The following is a 14,628-nucleotide window of genomic DNA, read 5'->3' as shown; positions in this document are numbered from 1 at the left end:
AACAGGTGGCTAGAATTCCGAGATGATGAGCGGGTGATTGGCGTGGGAGACGGTGATCTGGTGGGTGTGTTTGTGACACTACCCTCTCTACGGGTGCCTCCTGGCACCCGCGAACGCAACGACGACGGGCGGCCACGGGACGTGGAGCTGGGCATTCTGGATGGGCCTGGTGGAAGTCTTGGAGGAGCGTCGGGTCCAAGATGTCATCGCTGCTTACCCACGACCGCATCCCTCCCAGTCCACTAGGTACTGGAGGCGGTTGCCCGTCGCCGCCGAGCCGAGGATTTCCTGGACCCGGTAGACGCTCTCGGTGGGTTCGATCTCGGGAGGTGGGGGGTAGTTCCGCCTGTGGAGGGAGGAAGAACAGGGTTAGTGAATTTTTTCAGGAGTGAAACGTGGAAGGAGGGTGAGATGCGATATTGACGTGGTAGTTGGAGCCGGTAGGTGACAGGGGTGATCTGCCGGACCACGGGAAAAGGACCGATGTACCGGGACTCAGCTTTTTACAGGGCAGGCGAAGGCGGATGTCTCGGTGGAGAGCCAAACCAATTCTCCGGGCTGGTAGATGGGGGTAGGTGACCGACGGACATCCGCCTGGTGTTGATGGCGTCGCACTGCCTGTTGAAGTTGGACATGGGCTGAGTCCCACACCCTCTCGCTCTCCCGGAACCAGTAGTCCACTGCCGGAACCGAAGAGGGCTCACCCGACCAGGGGAACAGAGGAGGTTGGTAACCCAGCACGCATTGGAATGGGGTGAGCCCGTGGTGGCCTGGCGGAGCTGGTTCTGGGCATACTCGGCCCAGGGCAGGTACTGGTTCCAGCTGTTCTGGTTCTGGTGGCAGTAAGCGCCGTAAGTATCGGGCAAGCTCCTGGACCTTACGCCCCGCCTGGCCATTAGCCTGGGGATGGTACCGGAGGTGAGGCTGACTGTCACCCCAGTAGACGGAAGAACTCTCGCCATACCCGTGATGTGAATTGCGGCCCCGGTCCGACACCATGTCTTGGGTAGTCCGGCTTTCGAAGATGTTGTCGAAGAGAGCCAGAGCGGTGTCCAGAGCTGTGGGAATACCAGGTAAAGGGACAAATTTACACATTTTAGAGAACCGGTCTACTATTATTAATATAGCTGTGTGGCCGTCAGAGGGAGGTAGATCGGTGGCGAAGTCAATTCCGATGTGGGACCAGGGCCGCCGGGTATGGGGAGAGGTTGGAGCTTGCCTGCCGGGAGCCGACGAGGTGTAGAGGTTACAGCACAAACTGGGCAGGAGCGGACATACCTAGCGCCTTGTGTCATCCGCGGCCACCAGAACCTTTGGGAGAGAATGGAGAGGGTTCGGTACCTGCCAGGATGCCCGGTTCCCGGAGAGGTGTGTGCGGAGTCCAGGAGGGCGAGGCGCAGGCGAGATGGTACATATAGGCGGCCCTCCGGACCTCCCGGCGGAGCGGGTTCCTCGCGGCTGGCGGCACGGATCTGGTCCTCCAGTTCCCACACTATAGGAGCGGCAAAGATATGAGGAGGAAGAATAGGTTCGGGTGAGTCGGGTACCTGATCAGGTTGATGAATACGGGAGAGCGCGTCGGCTTTGCCGTTCTTGGAGCCAGGTCTGTAGGAGATGGTGAAATTAAAGCGTGTGAAGAATAATGACCAACGGGCTTGTCGGGGGTTCCGGCGTTGAGCGTTTCTGAGGTATTGGAGGTTTTTGTGATCGGTGATAACTTCGAAAGGGAACTGGGATCCTTCCAGCCAGTGCCGCCACTCCTCCAGTGCGAGCTTGATGGCGAGGAGTTCCCGGTTGCCTACGTCGTAGTTCTGCTCCGCCGGGGACAGTTTGCGGGAGAAATACGCACATGGACGGAGTACAGGAGGTTCGCCATGCCACTGGGAGAGGACGCCACCGACTCCAGGGTAGCCGCATCCACCTCGACCACGAAGCGCTTGTTGGGGTCTGGATGATGGAGGATGGGTGCAGTGCAGAAAGCGGCCTTCAGGGTTTGGAACGCATGTTGTGCCTCAGGGGTCCAGGTGAAAGGTCTGTTGGAGGAACGGGTGAGAGAGGTTAAGGGAGCAGACAGGTTACTATAGGCGGGAATGAATCGACGATAGAAGTTAGCAAATCCGAGAAAACGTTGTACTTCCTTTATTGAATTGCTTTACGCCACTCCTGCACTGCCCGGGTCTTCTGGTGATCCATCTGGAGGCCCGCAGGGGTGACGATATAGCCCAGGAAGTGAACTGAGGATTGGTGGAAGCTGCATTTTTCCAGTTTGAGGTAGAGGTGGTGGTATCTCAGGCGGGTTAGGACTTGACGTACGTGTAGACGATGAGTTGGAAGATCCGGGGAGTAGATGAGAATGTCGTCAATATAGATGATGAGGAAGCGGTTTAGCATGTCTCGGAAGATCTCATTCATGAAGTCCTGGAACACTGAGGGACTGTTGGCGAGGCCATACGGCATGACAAGATATTCGTAGTGTCCGGTGGGAGTGATGAACGCTGTTTTCCATTCGTCACCCCTGCGGATACGAATAAGATTGTAGGCGCTTCGGAGGTCGAGTTTTGTGAAGACGGTGGCTCCACGAAGGTTCTCCAAAGCGGCAGGAATAAGAGGAAGTGGATAGGCAAATTTGACGGTTTGGGAGTTGAGGGCTCGGTAGTCGATGCAAGGTCGGAGGCCACCGTCTTTCTTAGCCACGAAGAAGAAGCTGGAAGCGGCTGGCGAGGTAGAGGGACGAATGAAACCTTGTTGGAGGGCCTCCTCCACGCACTCTCCATCGCTGCCCTCCGGGGACCGATAAGGGGGTAGACATGACCTTTGGGAAGTTTGGCACCTGGCAGTAGGTCAATGGCGCAATCCCATGGCCGGTGTGGAGGAAGGTGAGTGGCCGCCGACTTGCTGAACACATCCTGGAAATCCTGGTACGGTTCGGGAATTGGCGTGTCGTGCTCGGGCTCCGGACTCTCCACTGAAGTGGATCCTACGGGTATGGAAGGAGAATTACAAACAGGCAGGGGCAGATTCTTCAAGCAGTTTTGGAAACAGAAAGCACTCCATTTTTGGATTTCACCGGTTCTCCAGAGGATGTCAGGCTGGTGTTGTTCCAACCAGGGTCTCCCGAGCACGACATCCACCACGGCGTCCTCTAGGACGAGGAGTTGAAGTTCCTCCAGATGAAGCTGACCGATCTGCAGGGTGAGAGGTGGTGTGGTGCGGTGGACGCGGCCCCGGCCCAGCGGGGTTCCCTGGATGGTGCTGATGCTGTAGGTAGTGTCATTTGGGTGAGAGGGAATCTGGTGTCTATGGAGGGTCCTCGAGGAGATGAAGTTTCCGTGGCACCGGAGTCCACGAGGATATAAACTGGGAAGAGGTGGTTGGCATGGATCAATGTACCAGATATATGGGGTAGATTGGTAACTTGAGGAGTGAAACGAATCATTACTCACCGCTGGCGCGGGGGCCGGACAGGACAGGTGTTGAGGCGGTGATTCGGGTGTCCACAGTAGAGACATAGGTTGGCAGCAAGTCGGCGGGTGCGTTCGGCGGAGTGAGATGGTAGGTGTCCGTAATCATGGGCTCGCCAGCTGAAATCGGAGGCGGTGAGGTAGATGGCGCTGGTGGCTGACGGGTATCCACACAGGCATTAAGGTTTTGGGAAATATGGATCGCTTTGTTAATAAACGCTTCTAGTCCCACGGTATCCTCAAAATCGCCATTTGTTGGCGAAGCGCCGGCTGTAATCCCCGGCGGAACACGGAGAGTAGCGCCGGCTCATTCCAGCCACTAGCCACCGCCAGAGTTCGAAAGCGAATGGCGTAATCGTGAATTCCTGCGTCTGCCTGTCGGAGATTAAACAGTTCATCATGTACCGAAAGTCGGGAGGTAATGGGTCCAAATACCTCCTTCAAATGAGCCAGGAAGTTCGTGGCTGAATTCACGACAGGGTTCCGGGCTGAGTGGAGGGCTTCCGCCCACTGCAGCGCCCGTCCGTGTAACAGTGCGATGATAAAAGTGACTTTGGCAGCTTCAGAGGTGAATTGGTGCGCCTGTGACTCCAGATATAGGGAACATTGGAGCACAAAACCATTGCACGTTTCCCTTTCACCGGAGTACGGTGACGGTCGAGCGAGGGGACATGCCGGGGCTGGAGTGGGTCTGGACAAAGCCGCGTGGATCGCTGCGGCGATCTCGGATAGCGGATTCGGCGAGCTGGTGGGTTCCGTGTTGGCGTCTTCTTCCATCTCGTTTTATATAGGGCTGGGATTCTGTCACGGTCTGAGGAGAGATGAGGCAGGCAGGCAGGAAAATACTGGCAACGTTTTAATGCAACTTAGGATTGGCGTAACGCCGAGCAAACATTAGCTCAAAACAAAGTGGAACACAAAACAAATACTCAAATGTGGGTAGTCCGTATCAGCAGGGGTAGTCACAGGAAGAACGAGTTCGAGAGTGCAGACAGAAGCAGGTGAACGTAACATCAATCCCAGCCGAGGAAAGACTGGGTTTCTGGAGTATATGTGGAGGTGAGTTAATTACTAACAGGTGTGGTGAACAGGTGGCTAGAATTCCGGAGATGATGAGCGGGTGATTGGCGTGGGAGACGGTGATCTGGTGGGTGTGTTTGTGACAGTCTCATTGATCTTAATCTAACAATAAATAATGGTTCTTTTTTCAATTACCGAAAAAGACCATTCTTTATTTTTTAAACAAGAATTAATTATCACATGCATTCTTGTAAAAACTGTCAATATTAAAAAATATTATTACAATTTAAAATAACTATTGTCCATGTAAACATATTGTAAAATGTAATTTATTCCTGTGATGCAAAGCTGAATTTTTAGCACCATTACTTGATTCTTAAGTGTCACATGATCCTTCATAAATTAATCTAATATGCTGACATGCTGCTCATGAAATATTGTGATTATTATGAATGCTGAATACAGTTGTACTGCTTAATGTTTTTAAGAAGTATTTAATAATATTTTCAAGGAGAACAAAAAAGTAACATCAGCACACACATCTCTGGTGCCTGATTTACAAGGCGACAGGAAAAACGGTGTTGAGTCCAAAATCAAGGATGCTCTCTTTTGTCTTGAGAATGTGTCAGTGCATCTTAACCAGCGTGAGCGGCTGCCAGCTGCAAGTATGTTGAGGATTGCGCACAGATGGTTGAGCGGACGACTCCACATCGCTTGTGTTTCCAAGCCAAATCCCTTCGTCTTACCAGGGTTACCTGCTTTACAAACAACTTTAATTGCTGTTTTGTATTTACAACACAGGCATACTACAAGCTTCTGGAGTAAAGAGTTGGGGAAATAATTAAATAAAGGCAATATAAGCTATGTAGGGTGAGCTCAGTTGATCCCAGGTGCATATGTTGGTAATCACCGCTGCCTGCTGGATTTGCACACAGGCACGCAACAAACGAACCACTGCCAGGACCTATGCTGTGTGTATCGTCCATTGCTGCAGTGCATTCTGGACCAACGCGTTTAGTATCAGAGATGTGCAAACCTGAGAGAGATGGCTGAGAATGGAAAACTCTAGATGCTTTACTGCAACAGCTTGAGAATTTATTTGTATAAATTCATAAAAAAAATCCTTCATCTTCTATTCCTTCATCTCATTAAAATGAGCACATTAAATATAAAATTTCCTTTGAAATTACTGGAAATTTGCCTCCAGTGTCAACATTTTTGTTGCTCATAGATGATGACACTGAACGCTGTTTCAGGCCCATCAACGAGCCAGTTACCAATACTATGCCTGAAAGTACAATTCAGTGGTCTATATCGTCCTCTAGTGGCCGAAAAGTTGCATTTTCAAAAAAATTATTTGTATTTTCTTACAAACATTATATCAACAAATAAAAAGCAGTTACAATAAAAACAAACAAACAAACAAACAAGCAAACAAAAAAACATGCAAAACATGATATGAGAAATAACATTTTGTCATCAAGATAAGGAGATTTTTAAATAAATTAGAAAGAAAAATCCAATAGTATAGGAAAAAATCTTTATCAGTATTCTCAATAACAAATAAGGAGAGGTCTTTATGCAACAATTTAGGATAATAGCAGTTTCAAAATACATGCACTTTAGTCTCTGGGGGCTGTTTGCAAAAAAAGAAACCGTTTGTATCAAACAAGTGTTCAAACATCTACAGTACCATTACTTAATAATTTGGCTTTAAAAACCACTTGTAACCGCATACAACCACATTATATATCCATATATATTAGGGAATACACACAGATAAAACAGATGTGAAGGAATTACATAAGGAATAATTCCATTTATGTATAATTAATGTATTTGCTGTAGTTTCATTTTCATAACGGAAAATACATCTGTAGTGTATATTATATATTTAAAGATATTTTCTGTTGGGTGTAAATTTTTAATCTCTGTGATGAGATTAGTAAATTCGTTTTCACACTTCAGATATCGACAGATATCACATGATTTTATTTTAACAATAATACAAAGTACAGGATAACACATAGGAATATAATAAATTAAATTACTGACAATAATAACTGAAAAGAAGACTTTTATTTTGCCTGGCAGATCCCCAGAGACAAGACCCGGAAACGCCTTTCATAATAAATGTGTTGCGTCTGAGTGAGGGTGGATCTCGCTGCAGACAGTCACAGGCCTCAGACTCGCAGTCATGGCTGGTAAAAGAGCTCTAGTGATTCTAGCGAAGGGCGCGGAGGAAATGGAGACGGTGATCCCGGTGGATGTCATGCGCAGAGCGGGGGTCTGTACAGAACAACTGAGTGGTGGAACAAATACACTGCCGCTAGTTATGTGCGCGGGCCGTATTATACATTATGTGAATTTGTGCATTTGTCTTTGTAAAGTGAGTGCAGTGACCAGTGACCAGTGTCTGTTGAATATGCAATGGTATATGGTAACATACAGCTGCCAGACTCTGAACTGCCAGTGTGTAAATGCCAAAGTTTGCAGAGTGAACTGGACTGAACTGACATTACATAATTAGAGATCGCATACGTAGTTTTTTTTAAAAGAACTTTTTGCTTTTATTTAGCTGTTTTATTTAAGGATGCCTTAAATTGTTCAAAAGTGGCGACAAATTGCAAAAACAAAACAAAAAAGTACTTAAAATATGTGCTCTTTTTGTTCTTCTATTCACCATAGAATCCTTAAACTTCATAACAATAAGAAATTGTTCTTGAGCAGCAAATATTCAGAAAAAAAGTTTTTATTCTAAATATTTGCTGCTCAAGAACTATTGTGAAATGAATAGATAGAAAGGTAGGTAGATGTTGATGTATTAATGTGCCCTATGGTCTGATGAAAAATGTAAACAAACAAACAAACAAAAAAACTTCTCTCGTGCTATTTGTAACTCTTAAGAAAAGCTTATATTTGTATACATGCATGCATACATATATTTGTATACATACATGCATACACACACATATACGTGTATGTATGTATATGTATATGTATGTGTGTTTATATATATGTATGTGTACATATGTGTACATATACATATGCATATATGTTTTTTTTCCTCTCTCCTATAGATTGCTGTTACAGTGGCAGGTCTGGTGGGTAAAGAGCCAGTGCAGTGCAGCCGTGATGTCATGATCTGCCCAGATTCCAGCCTAGAGGACGCCCGCAAACAGGTTTGGCTTTAACCAGCTCCTCATAATTTAATAATCTAATTAGTGCTGAATGAAGTTGAAGCTCATAGGTGAATTGAGTGCTGTCTCCATCCACTGGTCAAATAATGCATTGCCAGTAAAACTCCATGAAGCTAGACTTCTATAAAGATGTTCAATTAATCACACCCAAAAACTTAATACCATCATATGCATATCAGCTATAGGAAGGAAACAATCTTGATTGTCAAACATAACCAAAACACCCCAGCTTAATGTAGATGAATGTCATTTTCTTGACAGGGTCCGTGATGATGTCGTGCTTTTGCCTGGAGGTTTGCTTGGAGCTCAGAACCTTTCTGAGGTAATGACTTTGCTTTAATTATGAGTGTTTTACAGTTGAATGGATTCCATAGGAAAGCCCTCACGCCATGAGCATCTTGCATAATATTATGCTGCATCCTTCAAATAAATAGAAAACATCTTTGCGTCATCTGCTGAGGTTAGAAATGCGGTTGTATTGTGGAATGCAAACATTGCATAATTATGTAAATTGAAGAGGTGTTGTGCTAGTGTGACAGTGATTTCAGTAATGGCATGTTATATATGTGTGTGTGTGTGTGTGTGTTGTAGTCTCCCACTGTGAAAGAGGTGTTGAAGGACCAGGAGAGCAGGAAGGGTCTGATCGCTGCAATCTGTGCAGGTAATCTTCATATCATGACCTCTGTGCACACATTAACCTTTCCCTGGATAAACAGCATTTATTTCAACTCTTTCTGCGCTGATCCATTAGGCAAAATGTCAGCAAGAGAAGCCGTATATTACCTTTTTCCTCCAGTAAGAATTTCCCAGAGGGCCTTTGGTAATTTTTTCCCCAGCGGGCCTTTGCCCCCGTTTGTACACCTGAACCGTCTGGATATTTCTGGAAGGTTTCTTTCCAATGTGTGGCATGTCAATATGATGCTCATGGCTCAATGGATTGTAATTATGACTGCAGATCTGTAAAACTACAAATCTGAAATACAAATTATGAGGATAATGAGTTGTAATAATTGCCAGTATTAAGCACGTCTGTCTTCATTTGTGGGCGTATTGAACACAGTGATGTGTGCTATCAGATTTGCCGTTCAAGGGCTCGTGAAGGACGTGTTGAATGAGGACAGTGAGCCCATGTGGCCGTAGAGAGCAGAGGAGAGTGGAAGGCGTCCCAGAAAACGGCAGATGTCCCCATAGGGATCTCTAATGAACAGGAAATGGCTTCTTTTAGTGCTGTGGAGTACCTTGAAAACAGAGTCTGTGGCGTAGATTCAGAATAATCAGATTGTCAAAAATAAATTAGCATCTGTAATTTTTTGGGTAGTTACACTTGCAAACTCAACCCTTCCGCATGTCTAATTAGCTTTGCAGATGCATATGTTGGTGTACTTCTAAAAGTTAACGGACTAAAGTTTTTGACATCTGTGAAATCAATGTGGCATTCAGGATTATTCCAGTTAACTAAAACCATATAAGTAAATAAATCATTCAAGTTTCCTCATTAATGTACACACAGCACCCAAATTCATAGGAAAAAAACAGAATTGTTGACATTTTTGGAGATTTATTAAAAAAGAAAAACTGAAATATCACATAGTCCTAAGTATTCACATCCTTTGCTGTGACACTCATATATTTAACTCCGGTGCTGTTCTGATCATCCTTGAAATGATTCTACACCTTCATTTGAGACCGGTGTTTGAATATACTAATTGGACTTGATTAGGAAAGCCACACACCTCTCTATAAAAGACCTTACAGCTCACAGTGCATGTCAGAGCAAATGAGAATCATGAGGTCAAAGGAACTGCCTGAAGAGCTCAGAGACGAAATTGTGGCAAGGCACAGATCTGACCAAGGTTACAAAAAAAATTCTGCTGCACTTAAGGTCCCTAAGAGGACAGTGTCCTCCATAATCCTTAAATGGAAGACGTTTGGGACGACCAAAACCCTTCCTAGAGCTGGCTGTCCGGCCAAACTGAGCTATCGGGGGAGAAGAGCCTTGGTGAGACAGTTGAAGAAGAACCCAAAGATCACTGTGGCTGAGCTCCAGAGATGCAGTTGGGAGATGGGAGAAAGTTGTAGAAAGTGAACCATCACTGCGGCTTTATGGCAGAGTGGCCTCCTGAGTGCAAGACTCCAAGATGGTGAGAAATAAGATTCTCTGGTCTGATGAGACCAAGATAGAACTTTTTGGCCTTAATTCTAAGCGTTATGTGGTATGTGTGGAGAAAACCAGGCACTGCTCATTACCTGTCCAATACAGTCCCAACAGTCAAGCATGGTGGTGGCAGCATCATGCTGTAGGGGTGTTTTTTAGCTGCAGTGACAGGATGACTGGTTGAAATCGAGGGAAAGATGAATACTGAGCAAAGGGTCTGAATACTTGGGACCATGTAATATTTCAGTTTTTTCTTTTTTAATAAATCTGCAACAATTCTTTTTTGTCAATATGGGGTGCTGTGTGTACACTGAGGGGAAAAATGAACTTGAATGATTTTAGCAAATGGCTGCAATATAACAAAAATTTAAGGGGGTCTGAAAACTTTCCATACCCACTGTATATATTTCGAAAATATTTACTTGTAGACACACACACACACACACGCACACACACACATATATATATATATATATACGCATATATTTAAAATCTCATAGTGCTGTTGAGCGTTGGACGTCCCCTGTTTGAATCTAAACTCGATGACCTTTTCGGATTCTTTCTCTCTCTGTCGATCTGTCCTATCACAGTAAAGGCTAAAATAAAAACTATAATATTACTCATTAATACTTAAGTTAGATTCATTAATTACAACCGCTGACCAGAGGTATATACCTTTTTTTGTCCAATGTCTTCTTTTATCTAATTCCACAAGAAGACCATGTTTGTGAATGGTTATGACAACCTAAGGCTAATTGCAATAATAATGATCAGAATAATAATAATAATACCCCCCTTTTTTGATTTATTATTATTATTTATTTGAGCACAGTATTTTTACTTCCTTTTTCAATAGAATATGCATGAAGAGATGAATGAAAATTTTTAACCAATGTGATATTTAAAGACATATTTACTTAAATTATATATCACTGTTAAATGTTCTGGAACAAAAGACTGATTAGGACGTAAAGGCCCTTTATTCTTACCTTTCTTTTATTTCCTTTGTGGACAAAGCTTTTTATAAGTAAGACGTAACAGTAGATGCAAGGATTAGATCGGTCGGTAAACGTCAAGCCAGAGAAAGTGTAATCACTAGACCGCACTGGGCGTCTGCCAGGGTGCACAATCAATAGTTAAGAGCTCTCTTTTCATTAATGTTCAGATGAGCTCAGTGCTGAGCCAGGGCACTGTCAGTGATAATGCAGCAAAACCCTGTTATTTTTAGATCCCTATTTTTACTTTCTTCCGTTCCTTCTTCCAATGCAGATCTCAGAATTAGATGGAAATTTCATACAGGGGTTTATTTTAGATAACACCATATTGATGTTTGGCTGATAGAGATATGATTTACGCTATGTAAAAGTCACTTTACCCCTTCCAAGGCACTACCGCTGAATCATGCACAGTGTGACTTCAGCAAGAGTTTTATATTAAAATAACTAGGTTTATTCTGAGTTTTACACACAATACAGGTTTGTTCAAGATCCTTTATCTAAGTAGCTTTGCCAACAGCACAAATAAGAGAATCACAGGATCCCCACACACACAACTTTTGTTTTAATTTTAGATGGTGAAATAAAGTGTAATTCTAACCGTCTGTAATTTTCGGACTTGTTGCAGGCCCAACGGCTCTCTTGGCTCACGGTATCGCATATGGCAGCACAGTTACCACCCATCCAGGTGCCAAGGACAAGATGATGGCTGGTGGTAATGTCTCTGCATATACCTACAATTTTTTGCAAAGGCCTTTAATGTCAGTGATGGAAACTTGCATACTTGAGGGGCATGCTGTGATCTAACGGAGGGTACACAATAGCTGTGTTGACCTGGATAATTTTTGTTTCCATTGGAACTAAATCATCCTAATTGATGAATTCAAACATATTGTTCAGATGAACATTAAACAAAGTGATCAGGTTAATGTGCACGTTCACTTGCTTCAAATCAGATTGAAAACACATACTAGCCGTCTTCCTGCATCTTTTTACATACAAATTGTGGACATTACTTTTGCATTTCATTGAACACAGCGCAATGGATATGCATGTACTGTATTTCTAGATATGTTGAAAGTCATTCAGGATAATTAGTCAAATCAAGTCAAGTTGCTTTTTATTGTCATTTCAACTACATATAGCTGTGCAGTACATAGTGAAAAGAGACAATGTTTCTACAGGACCTGGTGCTACATAGTCACAACACAATACAAAAAAACTCACATACTGAGCTAAGATAGTGTCTTAGACACATAGTGCAAAGTGTGCAGACTAGTGCAAACAGCAAAGGAGTAATTAATTACATAATAAAGCTACACTGTATTGTTCTTTTTAAACTAGGGTTGACTGTTGAGTGTGGGGATATCTTTAGCCTTATGAATTATTTTGTATTCTTTCCCCCAGATCATTATAAATATTCAGAGGCTCGTGTTCAGAAGGATGGTAACGTGATCACCAGCAGAGGGCCAGGAACCAGCTTTGAGTTTGCCCTGACTATAGTGGAGGAGCTTTTGGGTGCAGAGGTTGCTGGCCAAGTCAAAGCTCCACTTATCTTGAAAGACTGATCATCAAACTGTGAAGATCTTACATTTACAATTGTACTGCTTTGCCAATCTGAAAGGGAGTTGAATTTAATTGGTTTAGAGTTTTTTCTTGCATATGATTTTCTGATGTGTAGGAATATGACTATTTAATGAAGTTACTTTAAATATATGTTTGAAAAGAGTTGCTGCGGACTGGCAGTTGATAATCTAAAATGCCTTTTTATGGCTTTCTGTGACGTCTGATTCCCAGTTCTCTTGCTCTGCACTTATTAACTTTTGTGTACCAGAATAAAGTCATAGTGCACTTATAACGTCGTTTAATAACTTGTATTTAACATGAACTGATGAATACAGAGCATTTTATGGCATGAACTGAAAGGAAAAGGAGCATTATAATTAATAATTTTAAGGCAACATTTAATTTAATAATTTTCCCCTTTTTTATTCAAAACATAGGCTGTATATTTTACTAAAAAATCAATATTAGCGGGTTCTTCTTACCCCCTAAATATGTGTTTGTGTATAAAAAATGCGTCCAAGTATGATAAAAAATAACAATGTACTGAAAATGAGAATATGATATATAAATGTATATTTTTTAGAGATAACTCTTACATAACTAATTTTAAAAAACTAACACAAATGCATTCACAAAAAAACTATGGCTTGAAAATAGATTATTAAGAATGTCTACATAACTATTGGACGCTTGAAACATATTTCTAGTGACGTACTGCGAAGCCAACCAATCAAACGCCGCTGTCATGACTCGGTGCTCCTCAGCCAGCCAATAGGAGCGTCCCTGCGCAGAGCTAGCGTGCCTTCTGTAGCGCGTGGCGAGAGTGAAAAGCGGCAAAAAAAAGTCATCGGGTGCTGCTTTGACCGACTTTCCTCTGACTGAAGGGAAGCGCGACATCACACTAAACACAGTTTAAGTGGTGAAGAAAGGAGACTTGTATTTGATGAGCTCTTATCCTGCTGCAGGGTAAGAATACTATATTTTATATTCTAATTAGCTATTATTCAATAAATCAAAGACGTGTGCTGCAGAGATAAATCGCAGAGTATATCATATAACATCACTGCCGTTATAATGCAGCTTACAAGTTAGGAAATTATATTCACAATTAATTTGTTTCGCGTTTTGCTAGCTAGTTTGTTTCAGAGCTTTAATGTTAACTTTACAAAGCTCTGGGAGTCAGCATCTTTAGATTAGTATTGAAAATAAACAAAATAAAATGTCAGAGATGTGTTCTGCATCCTTTTAAAGACATTTTACACTTGGTAAGTAACTTAGAGAAGTTTTGCAGGATATCCTATTCATGACTCTTTAACGGTATTTCCCTTGCTTAAAATAGTTTACACCAAAACACTGTTACTGTTACTATTGAAAAACAAAAAAATTTTAATCGCATAATGTAAAAACATGTATTTTGTGACCTTTTGTGACAGGCTAAAATAACCACTGTGGTATGGTATTTATGTAGAAAAATTATGGTTATACAGGTACAATTTTAAAGCTTGTTAGAAAATATGTGGACATTTCTAGGACACTTAATTTATATATAAAGCATCATACATTGCTTTCAAATGCATTCCTTGAAGTTACATAGACTATAATAGTCCATAATCCATAGCACCTCTTCCTCCAGTGGAAAAAGCCCATTCCCTTTTTGTCGCATCAGAATTCAATGCAATTTTTTCTGGTTGTTTTCATTTGTGAACAGTGCTTGATATGCACATATTTCTCTCCTGATTGACACAAGGTAGGTCTTTTCACTGAAAGAAGCTGTATTATGGATAGTGTACTAATTTAGACAGAAGCAACGTTTTAATATTAAACATAAATAAGTGATTTGTTATGCAGCTTTTTCCGTTTTAAGATGTTAGTTGATGGACTGGAGTGTTGTTGATTAATTGTGAATTATTGAGATGTTTTTATCAGCTGTTTGGACATAATTCTGACAGAACCAATCCATTAGTGAACAAGTGATGCAATGCTACATTTCTCCAAATTTGATAAGATGGAAAAACAAATTAATTTATACCTTGGATGGTTTGAAGCTGAAATGATTCATAAATGTTCCTTTTTGAGTGAACTCCTTTTATCATGTAACCTTTGCTGCAGTAGGTGATAGAATGCTGTATAAAATTGTTCTAATGGGTATCTAAAAGTTAAATATGCACAGCAATCACTGAAACCATCTGGGTGACTTCCTTTGGCCGTCTGAGAAATGCACTTGCTTTGTC

At 42.7% G+C, this 14,628-nt stretch overlaps 1 protein-coding gene across 1 annotated transcript; it reads left to right on the top strand.

Annotated features, from left to right (window-relative positions):
* Positions 1–6,603: 6,603 nt before the first annotated feature.
* LOC122332235 (Parkinson disease protein 7 homolog) lies at positions 6,604–12,686 on the top strand. The gene is given in 7 exon segments (XM_043229526.1): positions 6,604–6,768; positions 7,562–7,663; positions 7,943–7,948; positions 7,950–8,003; positions 8,273–8,342; positions 11,460–11,546; positions 12,239–12,686. Coding segments are annotated over 7 exon segments (570 nt in total). The 5' UTR covers positions 6,604–6,678; the 3' UTR covers positions 12,400–12,686.
* The last annotated feature ends 1,942 nt before the right edge of the window (positions 12,687–14,628 follow it).

This window comes from Puntigrus tetrazona, unplaced genomic scaffold (assembly GCF_018831695.1).
Source record: "Puntigrus tetrazona isolate hp1 unplaced genomic scaffold, ASM1883169v1 S000000007, whole genome shotgun sequence".
Lineage (NCBI taxonomy): Eukaryota > Metazoa > Chordata > Actinopteri > Cypriniformes > Cyprinidae > Puntigrus > Puntigrus tetrazona.
This window is presented reverse-complemented; position numbering and strand designations above follow the sequence as displayed.